The following is a 13,144-nucleotide window of genomic DNA, read 5'->3' as shown; positions in this document are numbered from 1 at the left end:
ACATGAAGAGAGAGACACCATTGTCAATAATACAGGAAAGAAGCTGAGTGAAGCCAGGAAGGAAAAGAAAATATAACCATAATTTTTTTTTAAATTAATTTTCCTCAAGAAGAGCAGGAAGGTTTTCCAGACAAGTCCCTTCAATATCTACTGAATCTAAGCTTTATTCAAAAGAATGTCCTAGCTCTTATAGTTGTGAAAAAAGACTTCTAAACAGGAAGTATTAGCTAACGCAGTGCTGTCTTCCTCTGTCTATGCAGACAGCTCCAATGTGTCTGCCGCTATTCATAACATTTACAAGCTGCCAGATGCATAAAATTGATCAGAATATTGTCATTTTTAATTACATACAGAATCCTGTGAGCAGTCACAAAACTGACAAGAATAAAGTCAGTTTCACTCTACTCCCACTTGGGAGAGCTGGAAGCAGAAGCAGGAGCTAGCACTGAAGTTATTTGCTGAGGAGGAATAACCAAAAGAAAGGCTGGCTAGAGAGGTTTATGAAGGTAGAATAGTAAAAATATCCTCATCACAGCAGCCAGGCAGCCAAAGGGGAGTAAGGGAGACATCCTTCAAACATGACAGCCAGGAGGATGGCAGTGGGGTAATGTAGCAAAGACTCACACACACCCATCCTTATAAAAGCCAGGAGACAGGAAGTGAAGGAAATGGAGGAAAATGCTGCTTCATATCTGTAGATGGGGTGCTGGGGAGCTTCAACTTTTCAGATACCTCCTAAGCAAATCCAGATACAACAAAATGAAGCACCAAGCAGTCCAATAGCTTTTGGGGAGGAGAAAGGTTGGCATCTCCTCCAGACCCCTGAATAGTTTCTATCTACTATCCCTCTATCTTTCATATAGATCTGTGGTTAGTAATTTTTGTCCTCTAACAATGGCTGCCAAAACTGTTGCACACCACACCTGGAAAGCAAGTGAGAGAATGATGGAATTAATTAGAAAATATACGTATATAGAAAGAGAAGTGAAATAGGAGAAAGATATGGGAGATTAAAATATATAGGGGAGCAAGGGAAGAGAGTATGCCAGATCAACCCCTAGGCTTCCTGACATGCAGTATCCCAAGAACTAAGCCTGCTAGCCTAGGTGAAAAACTGCCCAAAGCCACAAGCCTGAAATTTATTTTATTTAGAGTGTTGTGTACTGCATTTTTTTATTTTTTCTTTATGAAAAGTGCAATTACTAAGGCTGGTTGAATAGCAGAAAAATGTTGACTATATACATAAATCAAATATTTTATATATGATTCAACCAGCTAAAGAGCTGGACAAATAAAAAAAGTTGCTCAGATAAAGAAAAAAAAAGTGAAATGAAGCCAAGAAGAGGGAAGACGATATAACAAAAACACGAGATCCATTAGTAGCTGATTCGATTAATATATTTAATGAATTTCACAGGTATTCTATGAACAAAATATTCACCATTTTCTTCTTGCTATTAGGCCAGTCCAAGTAGTAAGCTTCTCACATTTTTTTAAAATGTATTAAGTAAATGATGTTAAATGCAGAACACAACTTTTTCATCCCTTTAAATTGCAGGAGTGTTGTTTGGACAGCGTGTGGCAGCACAAACTTTTTTACTCATGCTAGCAGGCTTAGGCCCTGGGCTAGGTGTCAGGTACATTTTTCAAACCCCACGAATTGGTCTTCATTTTAAGAAAAAATAATATGTGATTAACTGTACTAGAAAAGCAATTTAAAGAACAACCAAAGCATGTTAACTGATGATCAACAGTGAGAGCAGGAAACTAAACTGCACATTTCTTTAAGGCAGTGTTTCTCAATTGGGATTCCGCGGGAACACTGTTAGGGTTCCGCAAGAAAGTGACATTGCGCCGCCGAGAGCAGCTGTTCTCCGCGCCACCGAAAAAGGGAAGATGTCCCGGATTTTTCGGCGGAGGGTATCAAGTATGAGTGTAATTTCCCCACAGAGCCTAAAGGGTTCCGCGGGGAAATTTAATTGAGAAACGCTGCTTTAAGGTGCTTTGCCACAACATTTTCCTGTACAAGACACTTGAAAGTATTAGAATATTTAACAGAAATAATTCAAACAGGCCTTTGGTAAAATTTAAGACCTGTATTATTGTTTACATAAGATTATTTATCTTTTCCCACACAAAGACAATGAAGTTGCCCATTTGCCATCACTGGATGTATATTTTGGAGGACGTACCTGCTTGGAGAAAAATTTTACTTTGGATTCCAATAAAAATTATGAAGAACTCCTTACTAAAAGGAAAACCATGTTGATTTTAAATGGACCTGCTGTTAGCTCAACTCTTTCATTAATGGCTGTAATAGAACCATCAAGATGAAGCCTGGAATTTTAACGAAGCTTTAAGGTTAACACACCAAGTTCACGTTGTTTTTAATATACCCATTAGCACTAGTAATCACCTGCCATGGATATATTTGTAAAATCATTTATCATCTTATATTATGGATTAATGTGGATTTTCAGACTACCACAAGAAAAACATTATTTGATTGACTCTGGATCGGACTATAAAGAGAGACATTTATTTCATTCTAGTTTAATGATAGTTTGAGCTAGTGATTTTCACTTGAGGAAACTAACAAAGGAAAAAAACAGTTTATTTTAACTTAATTTATGTACAAAGATGGTCAAAAAGATCTTTTCACACAAAAAAAAGGAAGAATTCTCTTTGGTTTTACACATAATAAATTCATAACTTGTCCACCCTGTTTTTCTTCACAGATGACATGGACAAATTGAGCATTACAATTGTGCTTTCATTTGCTTCCTTACAGATAAAGAAGGCCTGAAACCTTTTTGTAAATGATTTTCCCACCACTAACATTTTATCTTTAGATTAAGAATGTAAGATTGTCTTCCTTGTTTTACTGAAGACATCACTTGGATGATCCAGAGAGGTGTTTTACCAGTTCTCTCATCCTTTAATTGAAAATTAAGGGATACTGAATGTTTAATAAAAGATTTTCTTTCAGCTGTTTCATTCATGCATATGAGTTAGTCAATATCAAAAATCAAATAAAAAATAAAGTTTTCAATAATCTGAATAGCATGTCCTATCTCAATTAGAGTTCACTTCAATGGTACCTGTGGTATAAACCCACTGATTTTCTATCAGGTCATCTTTAGTAATATCATTGGATGTGCTTATATTTTAAACATGGCACAAGTTTCATTTTCAGCAATTTCACCATTACATAGGAAATTACATTGGTTGGTACGCATCATTAACGTGCATGGCTAAGACAACCACAAAAAACATGTTTTGAAGGAAAGCTTGCTCAATTAAGGCATACAAGAAAGCAGAACTGCTTGTAAAACCTTCTTCATGCACTTTTTAAAAATATAGGTTCTGTTTTTTAATATCTGAACCATTATTTGTCCAACTATTGCTCATTTATCTACTTCATTTTTATTCAGTCTATAATTAGCCTATCTTGAGATGCACAAGCATGTTTCAGAAGAGACTCATACAAGCCCAGGGAAATGATATGTTGAAAGTTATTTTTCGTTTCTTGCTAAAACAGTTTTATTTTCAGTAAAACCAGCTCTTTTATCAACAACTAACTATTCAACAAATTCTATTTTTGCTTAATCCTAAGGAAAAGGAAAAAGATTGGTCTCCAAATGATTTGAAGATGACTAATAATATGTTTTTGATGTTTTCAAATTAGTTTGTCGATGGGGCAGGTAGTGCAAGAGGAGAGTTATCACAGAATCATAAAAAGGCAGGCCTGGAAGGACCTAAAGAGGTCATCTAATCCACCCCCCCTGCAATGAGGCAGGGCCAAATATTCCTAGTGTAATCCACAAATTTTATAAGCATACTCTCTACTCGATTATCCCAAGTAATTAATGAAAATACTGAATAATACTAGATACAGGACAGACCCCTGAAGTGCCCCATTAGATACATCCCCCCCAGTTGGACAGCAAACCACTGATAACTACTCAGAGTATGCTCTTTGAATCAGTTATGTGCCCACCTTTTAGTAATTTCATTCAGACCATATTTCCATAGTTTGCTTATGAGAATGTCACGTGGGACTGTGTCAAAAGCCTTGCTCAAATCAAGTTATGTGATATCTACAGCTTCAGATGGGAAATCATCTTAAAATATGCCTTACAAAAGGTTTAAGAGAAGAAGTCTTTACAAATCTTTACAGGTTTTTAAGATGCAGCTTGACAAAACCCTCGCTGGGATTATTTAGCTGAGGTTAGTTCTGCTTTGAGCAGGGGGTTGGACTAGATGACCTCCTGAGTCCCTTCCAACTCTATGATTCTAAATCAGGAAATATGTTCAGGAATCTGCCAGCAACTGAGCAGAACGTACTGTTGAAGAATCCATACAACGATGAAACTGCTGCTTTCAAAAGACACTGAAATTATTTTAAGCAGTTTAACATATGAGAAATAAAAATCTTCCGATAAGTATCTTTAGCTTACTTGAGTGCAGAGTGACTATTTTTTGCAAAGAGCCTGCCTATGTTACTCAGGTAACAACATGGGTTGAAAAATCCATTCATCCAGGGAAAGCAGGAATCTCTCTCAAGTGAAATTAAATTTGTTAGTCTTTAAAGTGCTACAGAACTCTCGTTGTTTTTTCTCTCAAGTGAGTGTCATCAGCTATTTTAGAAACTGAGCTTTCATTTAAATTTTATATCTTTTAAATTAAGTTGCTATCCCTTACGGTTATGAAGAAAGCCTTTCAACTGTGAACCAGGAGGGAAAGTACCAGGCAGCAAGTAAAGATATGGAGATTAGTATTAGGCAGAACCTTGAATGCAAGGATAAAGCCATTTGATGAGAGATCAGATGGGAAACTAGTGGTGGGGACTGAGAATGTGTGGGGTGGGTTATAACCTGAACAGCATGCAAACATAGCAGTGGCATAACATGATTAGAGAAGCAAACAAGGAAGATTATTTTTGCTGTAGCATACTGTATTACTTGGAGATGATAGGTGAGGAAGAAAGCTGAAGAATAAATTGCAATAACATAGGTGAGACATGACTAAGGCAGGGACCGACATTTTAGCTACGGAGATAGTGAAGAGGCGGTGGATTTTGGAAGTGCTGTAGTGCATGAGGCAATAGGATTTGGCAAGATACTGGGTATGAAAGACAGGAGAGAAATTATGGTGATCCCAACATTGTAAGCTTGAGCAATCGAGAGGATAGTGAACTTGTCAACAGACTGAGAAAAGTGGAAGAGAACCATTTTAGAATCGCACAAGGAGCATATCACCCAAGCAGTAATCAATGAATTATGAACTGTTATGCAACTCCTCTCCCTTTTTCTAGGATCACCACATGCTAAATACACCAGCAAATGGAACACTAGTTAAAGCTATTTAAGATGGAATAGAAGTACTTAGTCAAAGAATATTTTCAGTTTATGGTAACTTTCCAGTATATTACACTTACTGCACTTAAGTTGTCCGTATGATCTCTGCTCAAAGGGGAAATTGTTTTCTGAACATTTGGGGAAAGAATGCTCAGCTATTTTCAAGTGAAAAGAAAAAAAAATCTTTTTTTTAAAGTGCATTTCTTAAGATGGCTCTAATATTGGAGCTGGGATTCAAACAATGAGGAAAAAATGGCCTTCCATGAGAAGTGTCTTTGAATGTTCCAGCGAAAATTATTCTCCTTTAAGGTAATTGAGAGCTTTTGAAAAAAATCAGTTAATTCATGACCAGCATTTTGGTTGTTTATTTTTAAAGAAAACCTACATAACATTTTAAGAAAAGGTACAGCAAGTTGTGAATGCTAACACGATAGTAAGTTAGCTGGGCAAAAATTTACTGAAGGCTTAAAATGCATGAGGCAGGAGTCTCTGTAAAGTCCCTTGCTTTAATCGTTGGGCATCTTTAAACGTACTGTTGTGCACGGAAAACGAGGGAGCACTCTGGAGCCTTCCTCTCTTTTAGTCTGCACCTGCTAAAAGTAAGAAATCAGTGAGTATGTCTACAAATCAACTGGGAGGTGTGATTTCCAGCATGGGTAAACACACTAGATCTGCTCGAGCACCCTAAAAATAGTAGTGTGGCTGTAGCAGCTCAGCCTAGCCACTCATGTATGATTCTGCCTGACCCCTTCAGTATGTACTTAGACAGCTAGCCGAAGCCACCATGGCCACATTACTATTTTTAGAGCACTAGCAGAAGCAAAGCTAGTACAAGTATGTCTATCCGTGCTGGGAATCACACCTCCCAGCTACTGTGAAGACAACTCAGTAAGACAGGCCTCAGAAGAAATACTAGTCTAATTCAGTGTGCAAGTACACAAAGCAAAAACCAAGTACTGATCTCCTACTACAAATGATTAATACCATTATGGAACAATGACAGTTTTATAGTTAAGATTGCAACTGAGAGAGCAAGTTCATAATTGAATAAATTTATATTAACATAGCATGAGAAAACATGACAACAGCATGTGCTAATCTTTTAACTCTTTAAAAAAATGATTTAAGAACTAGCTCAGCTATTACACACTAGCCTGACAGAGTAATATTTGTTTTCTTTTTATTATCCTAGGATTATACACATGCACAAACATATAAATTAATTCAACATCAAGTTTATTGGATCATTTGCGATTTGCCACTCTCTTAAAAAAGGTACATCACTATACTGATTACAAAGCTATAAAAATACAAGAATAAAGTTTAAAACATACAATAGTACATAGCTGAATTCTTTCCCAAATGTTAATTTTGAAGCAACCTCTAGAGTCCTTTCTTGTGTAGCTTGTATACATTTTCCTACACTGCAAATTAGTACAATATACCTAAGTGATCCTATTAATAAAACGTGTAATGGAATTAAACTATACATGACTCTGTACATTTTTTTTTAAATGTCTGTTATATCTATGCGAGGTCAATACAATATTAAGACTTCTCATTTTAATTACTGTTTCCTATTTAGAATTTCTGGCCTCAATCCTGAAGTGGGCGCCACACAGACAGATATCTGCACAAGCACAGAGAACAATTAAGGCCTGGTCTACTCTGGCCACGATTTCACAGTCAACGGGAGATATGCAAGCTGCATGCAGTAACTTATGCATCTCCCGTTGACTTCCTAATGTCTACTTACCACGGTGTCTCCACTGCACTGCATTGACAGGAAATGCCCTCCTGTTGACACAGCACTACACTACTTGCCGGGGTGGATTTAAGGAGTCGACTTCCAGGTTCAATTGAGCGAATCTTTACTGCCGCCCAGTCGAACCCGCAAAATCGATCCTGCACTGCCAACTGTGCTGCCGGCAGTGTAGCTATAACCATCATCAATAGCTCAGGGATAAGCTGCACATACCTCATTACAGAATAATAGTTTTGATAAATGATCAAATATATCATTCAGATTCTCTACAAAAAAAAATCTATTTAACACAATTTAAATAGTATCTTAATAAAAACACTGAAAATAAAAGTACAGCAACTTAAATTTCTTTACAGCACATGGTTGGTTTTTTGTTTTTTTTAATATTACCATTATTTCAATTTCTTCAAATTAGAAATTTCAAAGTCTAATTTATTTTTAACTTTTTATGCTGTTTGACATTGTTGCATTTCTCTCATCTTAGACAAAGCAAATTAATAAGTCAGTTTCACCTTTAGGGTCTTAGAGCTGTAAACACTGCAGTTTTTAAATTGTTTTTAAGGCTTCACGTCTACCTCTGAAAGCCTTCCCAGAGGAGTAAGAAGACTTACACCATCAGAGCTTGGAAAACCAAAACTCTCATATAAAAACAGTTTTAGCATTTATAATTGCAAAGATAACCTTCCAAATGTTAACAAATACAGTGCTAGCTTCCTGCATCAGCACAGGCACCACTCCAGTGCCTCTGTAACTGTTCATAGCCTTCCTAAGGTTGCCAGTTTCACAGGCTTTACCCTGTCAGTATAAAAATTTAAAATAATCTCAACACTGTATTGTGCTGGAGCATGGGTAAAGTATGAGTAGACTTGAAAGGATTAGTTTATCATCAGTAAATGTCAGCGTGTGTGTACGGTGAAATTGATGTTTGCCAATGGACAAATAAATATTTCCAGCAATAATAATCAAAGTTTGAAGATAGGCAAAGTAAGAGAAATGCTACTTGACAACTTAGAGTATGATTTAAGGATATTTACTTTGTATATTTTGACGTGATGTCAATTTGTGTTTTAATGGTTATTAAGCTTTAACTTTTTGAATCTCAACTTCTACTGTCATTAAATAATTATTGCCTGACAACCCCCATAATTTCCCCCAATGATGAGAATTTAAATGGATGAAAATTGAAATAAAGTGTTTAAAAATAAGCAGATATTATCCATCAAAATTATGAATAATAAAAAATCAAATTCTGCCAAACCTAGCTATGAGCAATGGCAAAGATAAACAATAGAGATATTCACAGAAGAGGGATCCAAAATAAGGGGGCAGGAAAGATTATCAAAAGTCACATTCTTCCCTCCCCATGAAACAGGTAAAGGATGTTGAAAAACATCCATCACTACAGAATCCAGAACTGCAGACCTAAAACAGTAGAGGCCAACTGCTAATGCAGTTTTACAGGAAAAGTATGTCCTCCTTGCTACCACATCACACCTCACCTCCCACAAATGGCCCGGGGATTCTGGGAATAAAGAGATCCTTTCCCCTCCCAGAAGCCAGGAGGAGAGGGACAAACGTATCAGGGTATCTACAAGCCAGAGGCTAACATGAAAGACCGTGGAACTTAAGCGTACAAGGGATCTCAAACCCCTCCCAATTCGGATCTCACACAAAAACCAGCCCACATCTCCCCCTCGGGCTTCAGGTCACTAACACAGAACACAGCTGCGGGCATCAGTCCGACCCTCGCCACGCCCAACACAGGGGCAGTGCAAGCTCTGGGGAAAGGGCAAGGGAAACTGCACCTCAGATGGGCGCTGTGGGGGTGATACCAACACTCACACGGCACTTTCCTGGGAGGCTGGTAACCTGGACGGCCCCTCTCCCGCCCCAGAGGCACCAGACGAGCCCGCCGCTCCCTCAGGAGGAGAGGAGTGGAGCCCTAGATTTCACTGGAGCAAGGGCGGCTCCAAGCCACGCGCCGGACAAGATCCAGCTCGAGTGATACAAAGGGTCGGGGGGACCGGGATGACACCGTGAAGCACCGCCCCCCCCCCGCAAGGGCCTCAGGCCGTTCAACGCCCTCAGTCTCCCAGTCCCACGCGATCACTCGGACCCAAGGGCTCCCCGCCGCGGCTGGTTGAGGGAGCACTACAGGATCCGGAGCCACAGCCCGCTCCGACCCGCTAGGGGGGAATCTCATCGCGGCTGCCAGCCCCGGCCGCCCCAAGCACCGGGCAGAGGAGAAGGGAGGCGGGGCAGACGGTACCGGCCAGGCCGGGGGCCAGCCGCCGCACGGCGCGCTGCAGCCCAGGCCGAGTCTGAGGCGTGAGAGGACCTGCCGCCGCATCCCCAGCGGGAGCGGGGCCCGCCCTGCTTCCCCACCCCCAGCGGGAGCGGCCGCCGCCCTCCTCAGACTGGCTGCGGGGACCCAGCCGCCCGGGTGGAGCTGGAGCCGCCCAACGCACATAGCGAGAGGCGGCCCCACGGCCACCCCCTGCCGCCGGGTTCCTCCCCCGCGCTGCCCGCCCCGGCCCCTTCACTGACAGTTGGTCTCTGCCCAGTCCGGGAGGGAATGTGACGCGCGTGTTGCCGAGGGGCCGGTAACGGCCTGGATGGGGGGTTGGGGGGGGGGAAGCCGGGGGTGTGCGCGCCGGGGCCCCTCCCTCGCCTGGCCGGCCGCAGACTCACTGCGCAGGTTGTGGATGAGCTCGGAGTGGCTAGAGCCTCCCGACTTCCAGGCCATCGCTAGACACACTCTGCGGAGCAGGTAGAGAGCCGCCTTCAGCGCCGCGACTGCGCACAGCAACTTGCCTAGGAACGACACAACCTCCAGCGCCGACACAGGCGCCGCCTCCTCCCCCGCAGCCGCGCGCCCGCCTGGGGGAGGGGCCGCGCGCCCACCGCCCCGCGCGCCCGACATTCTCAACGGCCGCCACCCGCCAGCTCTGCGCATGCGCATCCATAGACGGGCCGGGGAGAGACTAGAGCGCTGAGTAAGGAATCCAAGCTCTCAACATGAGGGGGAACCGGGGGAAGGGGCCGCGCGCCCGGCTTTCTCAACGGCCGCCAGTGCCACCCGCTCGCTCTGCGCATGCGCTCCCATAGACAGGCACGCGGGGAAGGGAGGGAGAGAGAGCTATGAGGGGTCGAGGCTCTTAGAATGGGCCGGAGTGGGGGAAGTAGGAACCGCAGCGTTCCATCTGGCTGACGGAGCTGTGAAGCCCTGTGTCTTTCCAGGGCGCCGGCTGACTGCAGCTGTCGCCCGCATATAAATTATATGGGGGGAGGAGATGCGGGGTCGGTTGGGGGAGAGGCTGCTGCGTGCAGTCAGGTCTAGGGGGAGCTGTCAGAGACGGTGGCACCCACAAGCAGCGAGCGTGCAGCGGGCCCTGCCCCACCTCAGCCACGGCTGGAGGGGTGTGAGAGAGGGTTGGGTCGGGTCGGCGCCTGTTATCAAGCGTAGGCTGGGCAGATGTGAAGTTTGCACCCCGTGCCAGGCTTCCCCAGAACGTGTGTGACTGCTGTGGTCCCAGTTCTGGTTCTGGCCCATCTCTCGTCCTTAAATGTATGGCGCTTTGACAACAAAGATGGAGTTTACAGTAGCTTTTTTCCTGGCTTCCATCATGGCAGTAGCTGAGTGTGACAAATATGGTAATTTCCTGCAATGTCCTTTAAAAACCTGGTTGAATTAGGTGTAAGTATCTTCGGAGTCCACTGTATTAAATGCAAAGGTTATGTATGTTTGTAGGCCAGAATTGTATGTACTCTGCCTAAGGGGGAGATGTGAACCCAGGGAAGTGAACTTCAAAGGATTGTACTGACAATGTGCCAGACAAGCATAGGTGCTGGAACTCAGGGTGCTCTTGCACCCCCTAGGTTGAAGTGGTTTCCATCATATACGGGGTTTACAGTTTGGTTCAATGGATCTCAGCACCCCCACTATAAAAATTGTTCCAGCACTCCTGCAGACAGGAATGGACTATAGGGACGTACAATGTTAAGTGATATTCCTGGGAATCTCTAGCAAGAGGTGAATGCAAATTCTTCACTTCCAGTTATGGAAAAAGTCAGCCTTTTGAAGCTGCAGCCTGAAGAAAAAACCATTATCTGCTGATTACCTGTTCCTGGAGTCTCACTGTCACAGGCCTAAGCTGTATGAAGGAAAGACCAACCACCCATAGGGATGCTTTTTCTGAGCTGAGGTTGTTATTAACTTGTAACCACAGAAAAATCCCTTGATGGGGTTTGAAGGACTGACACCTACCAGAGCCTTTATTGGAGCTGGGAGTGATCTTTGGTAAGTTTATTAGCATACAATGTAGGTTCTTTTATTGTTTTTTATGTTTTCTCTGTAATGCTTGCTTAGAAAGAGCTGTGTGGTAGGTTGTAATTGCTAGCAATTACAGTTGTTGGTAGCTTTCAGAGAGAAATAAATCACAGACCCCGGCCTCTTTAGGCATTCTGGCTTGCTGAGGCTATCACAGAACTTGCAGCCTGGAAAAACCAGTAAGGAGAGAGAGAGAGAGAGAGAGAGAGAGGTTACAACTGAAAGCCAGAAGCCTACAGTGGGTGCCTTAAAGGGACTATGGAGGGGGAGAAATACAGGTGCAGTTCCATTGAACTGTGACACTGAGCACCTTGTGTTCATGAATTATTTTGCAACACTCCTATAAAGTTGTCTGTCACAGAAACGGAGGTACGAGAGATTACATGATTTATCTAAGGTCACGGAGCGTGTCAGTAACAGAATGGGAAAAATAAAGTAGGTTTCCTGAGCTGTACTTGTTTTATATATATACTGGCTCTCATTCTTTCCTCTGACCAATTTTATGCCCATATTAACTCAACTGACCTCAGTAGAATTATTACTGATTTATGATTATGGAAGTGCTAGTTGCAAGTTCATAGTCAAGGCTGAGTTCCATTTTGCATTTAAAGCAGGATTCAACGTATTTGTTTTGTCTGAAAAATATACCATAGCCTCCTTAAATTTACAGTGCTTACTCTTCGAGTACAGAATGAATTTTCAATTAGCCTATGAGTTTAATTTTAAATGGTGATTTAAAAAATGTAATATTTGTGTACATCCGTTCTTTGTTGCAAATGATTTTTACAATGGAATAACATGGACACTTAAAAAAAAAATTCCATATTGTTAAAATTAACTGAAATCTTTTGCATATGCTATTTTTGAATAAATTAGGTTGCCAATAAACTACATTATTAATGATTGCTGTATCTAATTACTATGATTATATAAGGTACAGACAGGTCAAGTCAGTTGTTCTGATGACACTTAAGTGGGGCCAGTGTGACATCAGAGATTCATGCTTTCCTCTACAGCTAATTTGCATGCCACAATTCTATTGATTACAATGAATGAGTGGTATGTATCAGATTCTTGGTCCAACTGTCACTGTCCCTTAAAGATTCTGTGGCTGCATGCTAATATGGACATTGGTACTTGAAAGGCTTCCCATGGCATTGATGTCCTGCCTCCACCACACACTGAGAACAGGCACATTGGGAACATCTTAAAGCATTCACACACAAAATGGGCCTCAGGGAATAGGCTCTCTCTGCCCCTCCTTCATAGGTCTCAGTAATACAGTCCTCTAAACAAATAATTCAATTGCAAATTAAGTGTCAGGTTCACCAGAGTGCCTTGTCAATGGAAAGTTTAGTGGGTTTTTTTAAATATTAAAATTTTCATATATACTAAGGAAATTCCCCAAAAATGACTTTCAATCTGTCTTGCAGTAATAACACAAGGAGAAAAATGTGTTTGGGTGGGGGAAGAGGAACTTTAATATGTCAACAGAAATCAGTTAAATCTAATCTAGGACCCAAATACCTTCATAACTATATGATTATTCATGATGTCACTACAGGGCAGAGTTAAGATTGGCTGGGTGCCTTAATGGTGCATTTTTTACCGTAATATATTTGGATTTCTTCTTATAAACTTAACTCTGAATTTCCAGTGTTTATGCTTATTTTTGGGATTATTACAATA

The 13,144-nt window shown here is 41.7% G+C and overlaps 1 protein-coding gene across 4 annotated transcripts in view; it reads right to left on the bottom strand.

Moving 5' to 3' along the window:
* The window catches only part of PCMT1 (protein-L-isoaspartate (D-aspartate) O-methyltransferase), a 43,296-nt gene extending 33,092 nt beyond the window's left edge, over window positions 1-10,204 (bottom strand). The window contains exon 1 of one of the 4 annotated variants that reach the window (XR_010918661.1): window positions 9,817-10,182. Coding sequence is in view for 3 of the 4 variants with exons in the window: in XM_067542395.1 (XP_067398496.1) it covers window positions 9,817-10,087 (271 nt within the window). In the remaining variant the exon portion in view is untranslated. Of the gene's footprint in view, window positions 1-9,816 lie in introns of all 4 variants that reach the window. The other 3 variants (XM_067542397.1, XM_067542395.1, XM_067542396.1) reach the window with 3 other exon arrangements.
* Window positions 10,205-13,144: the final 2,940 nt, after the last annotated feature.

This window comes from Emydura macquarii, unplaced genomic scaffold (genome assembly GCF_026122565.2).
Source record: "Emydura macquarii macquarii isolate MOO-44397 ecotype Brisbane River unplaced genomic scaffold, CSIRO-AGI_Emac_v2 contig_705, whole genome shotgun sequence".
Lineage (NCBI taxonomy): Eukaryota > Metazoa > Chordata > Testudines > Chelidae > Emydura > Emydura macquarii.
This window is presented reverse-complemented; position numbering and strand designations above follow the sequence as displayed.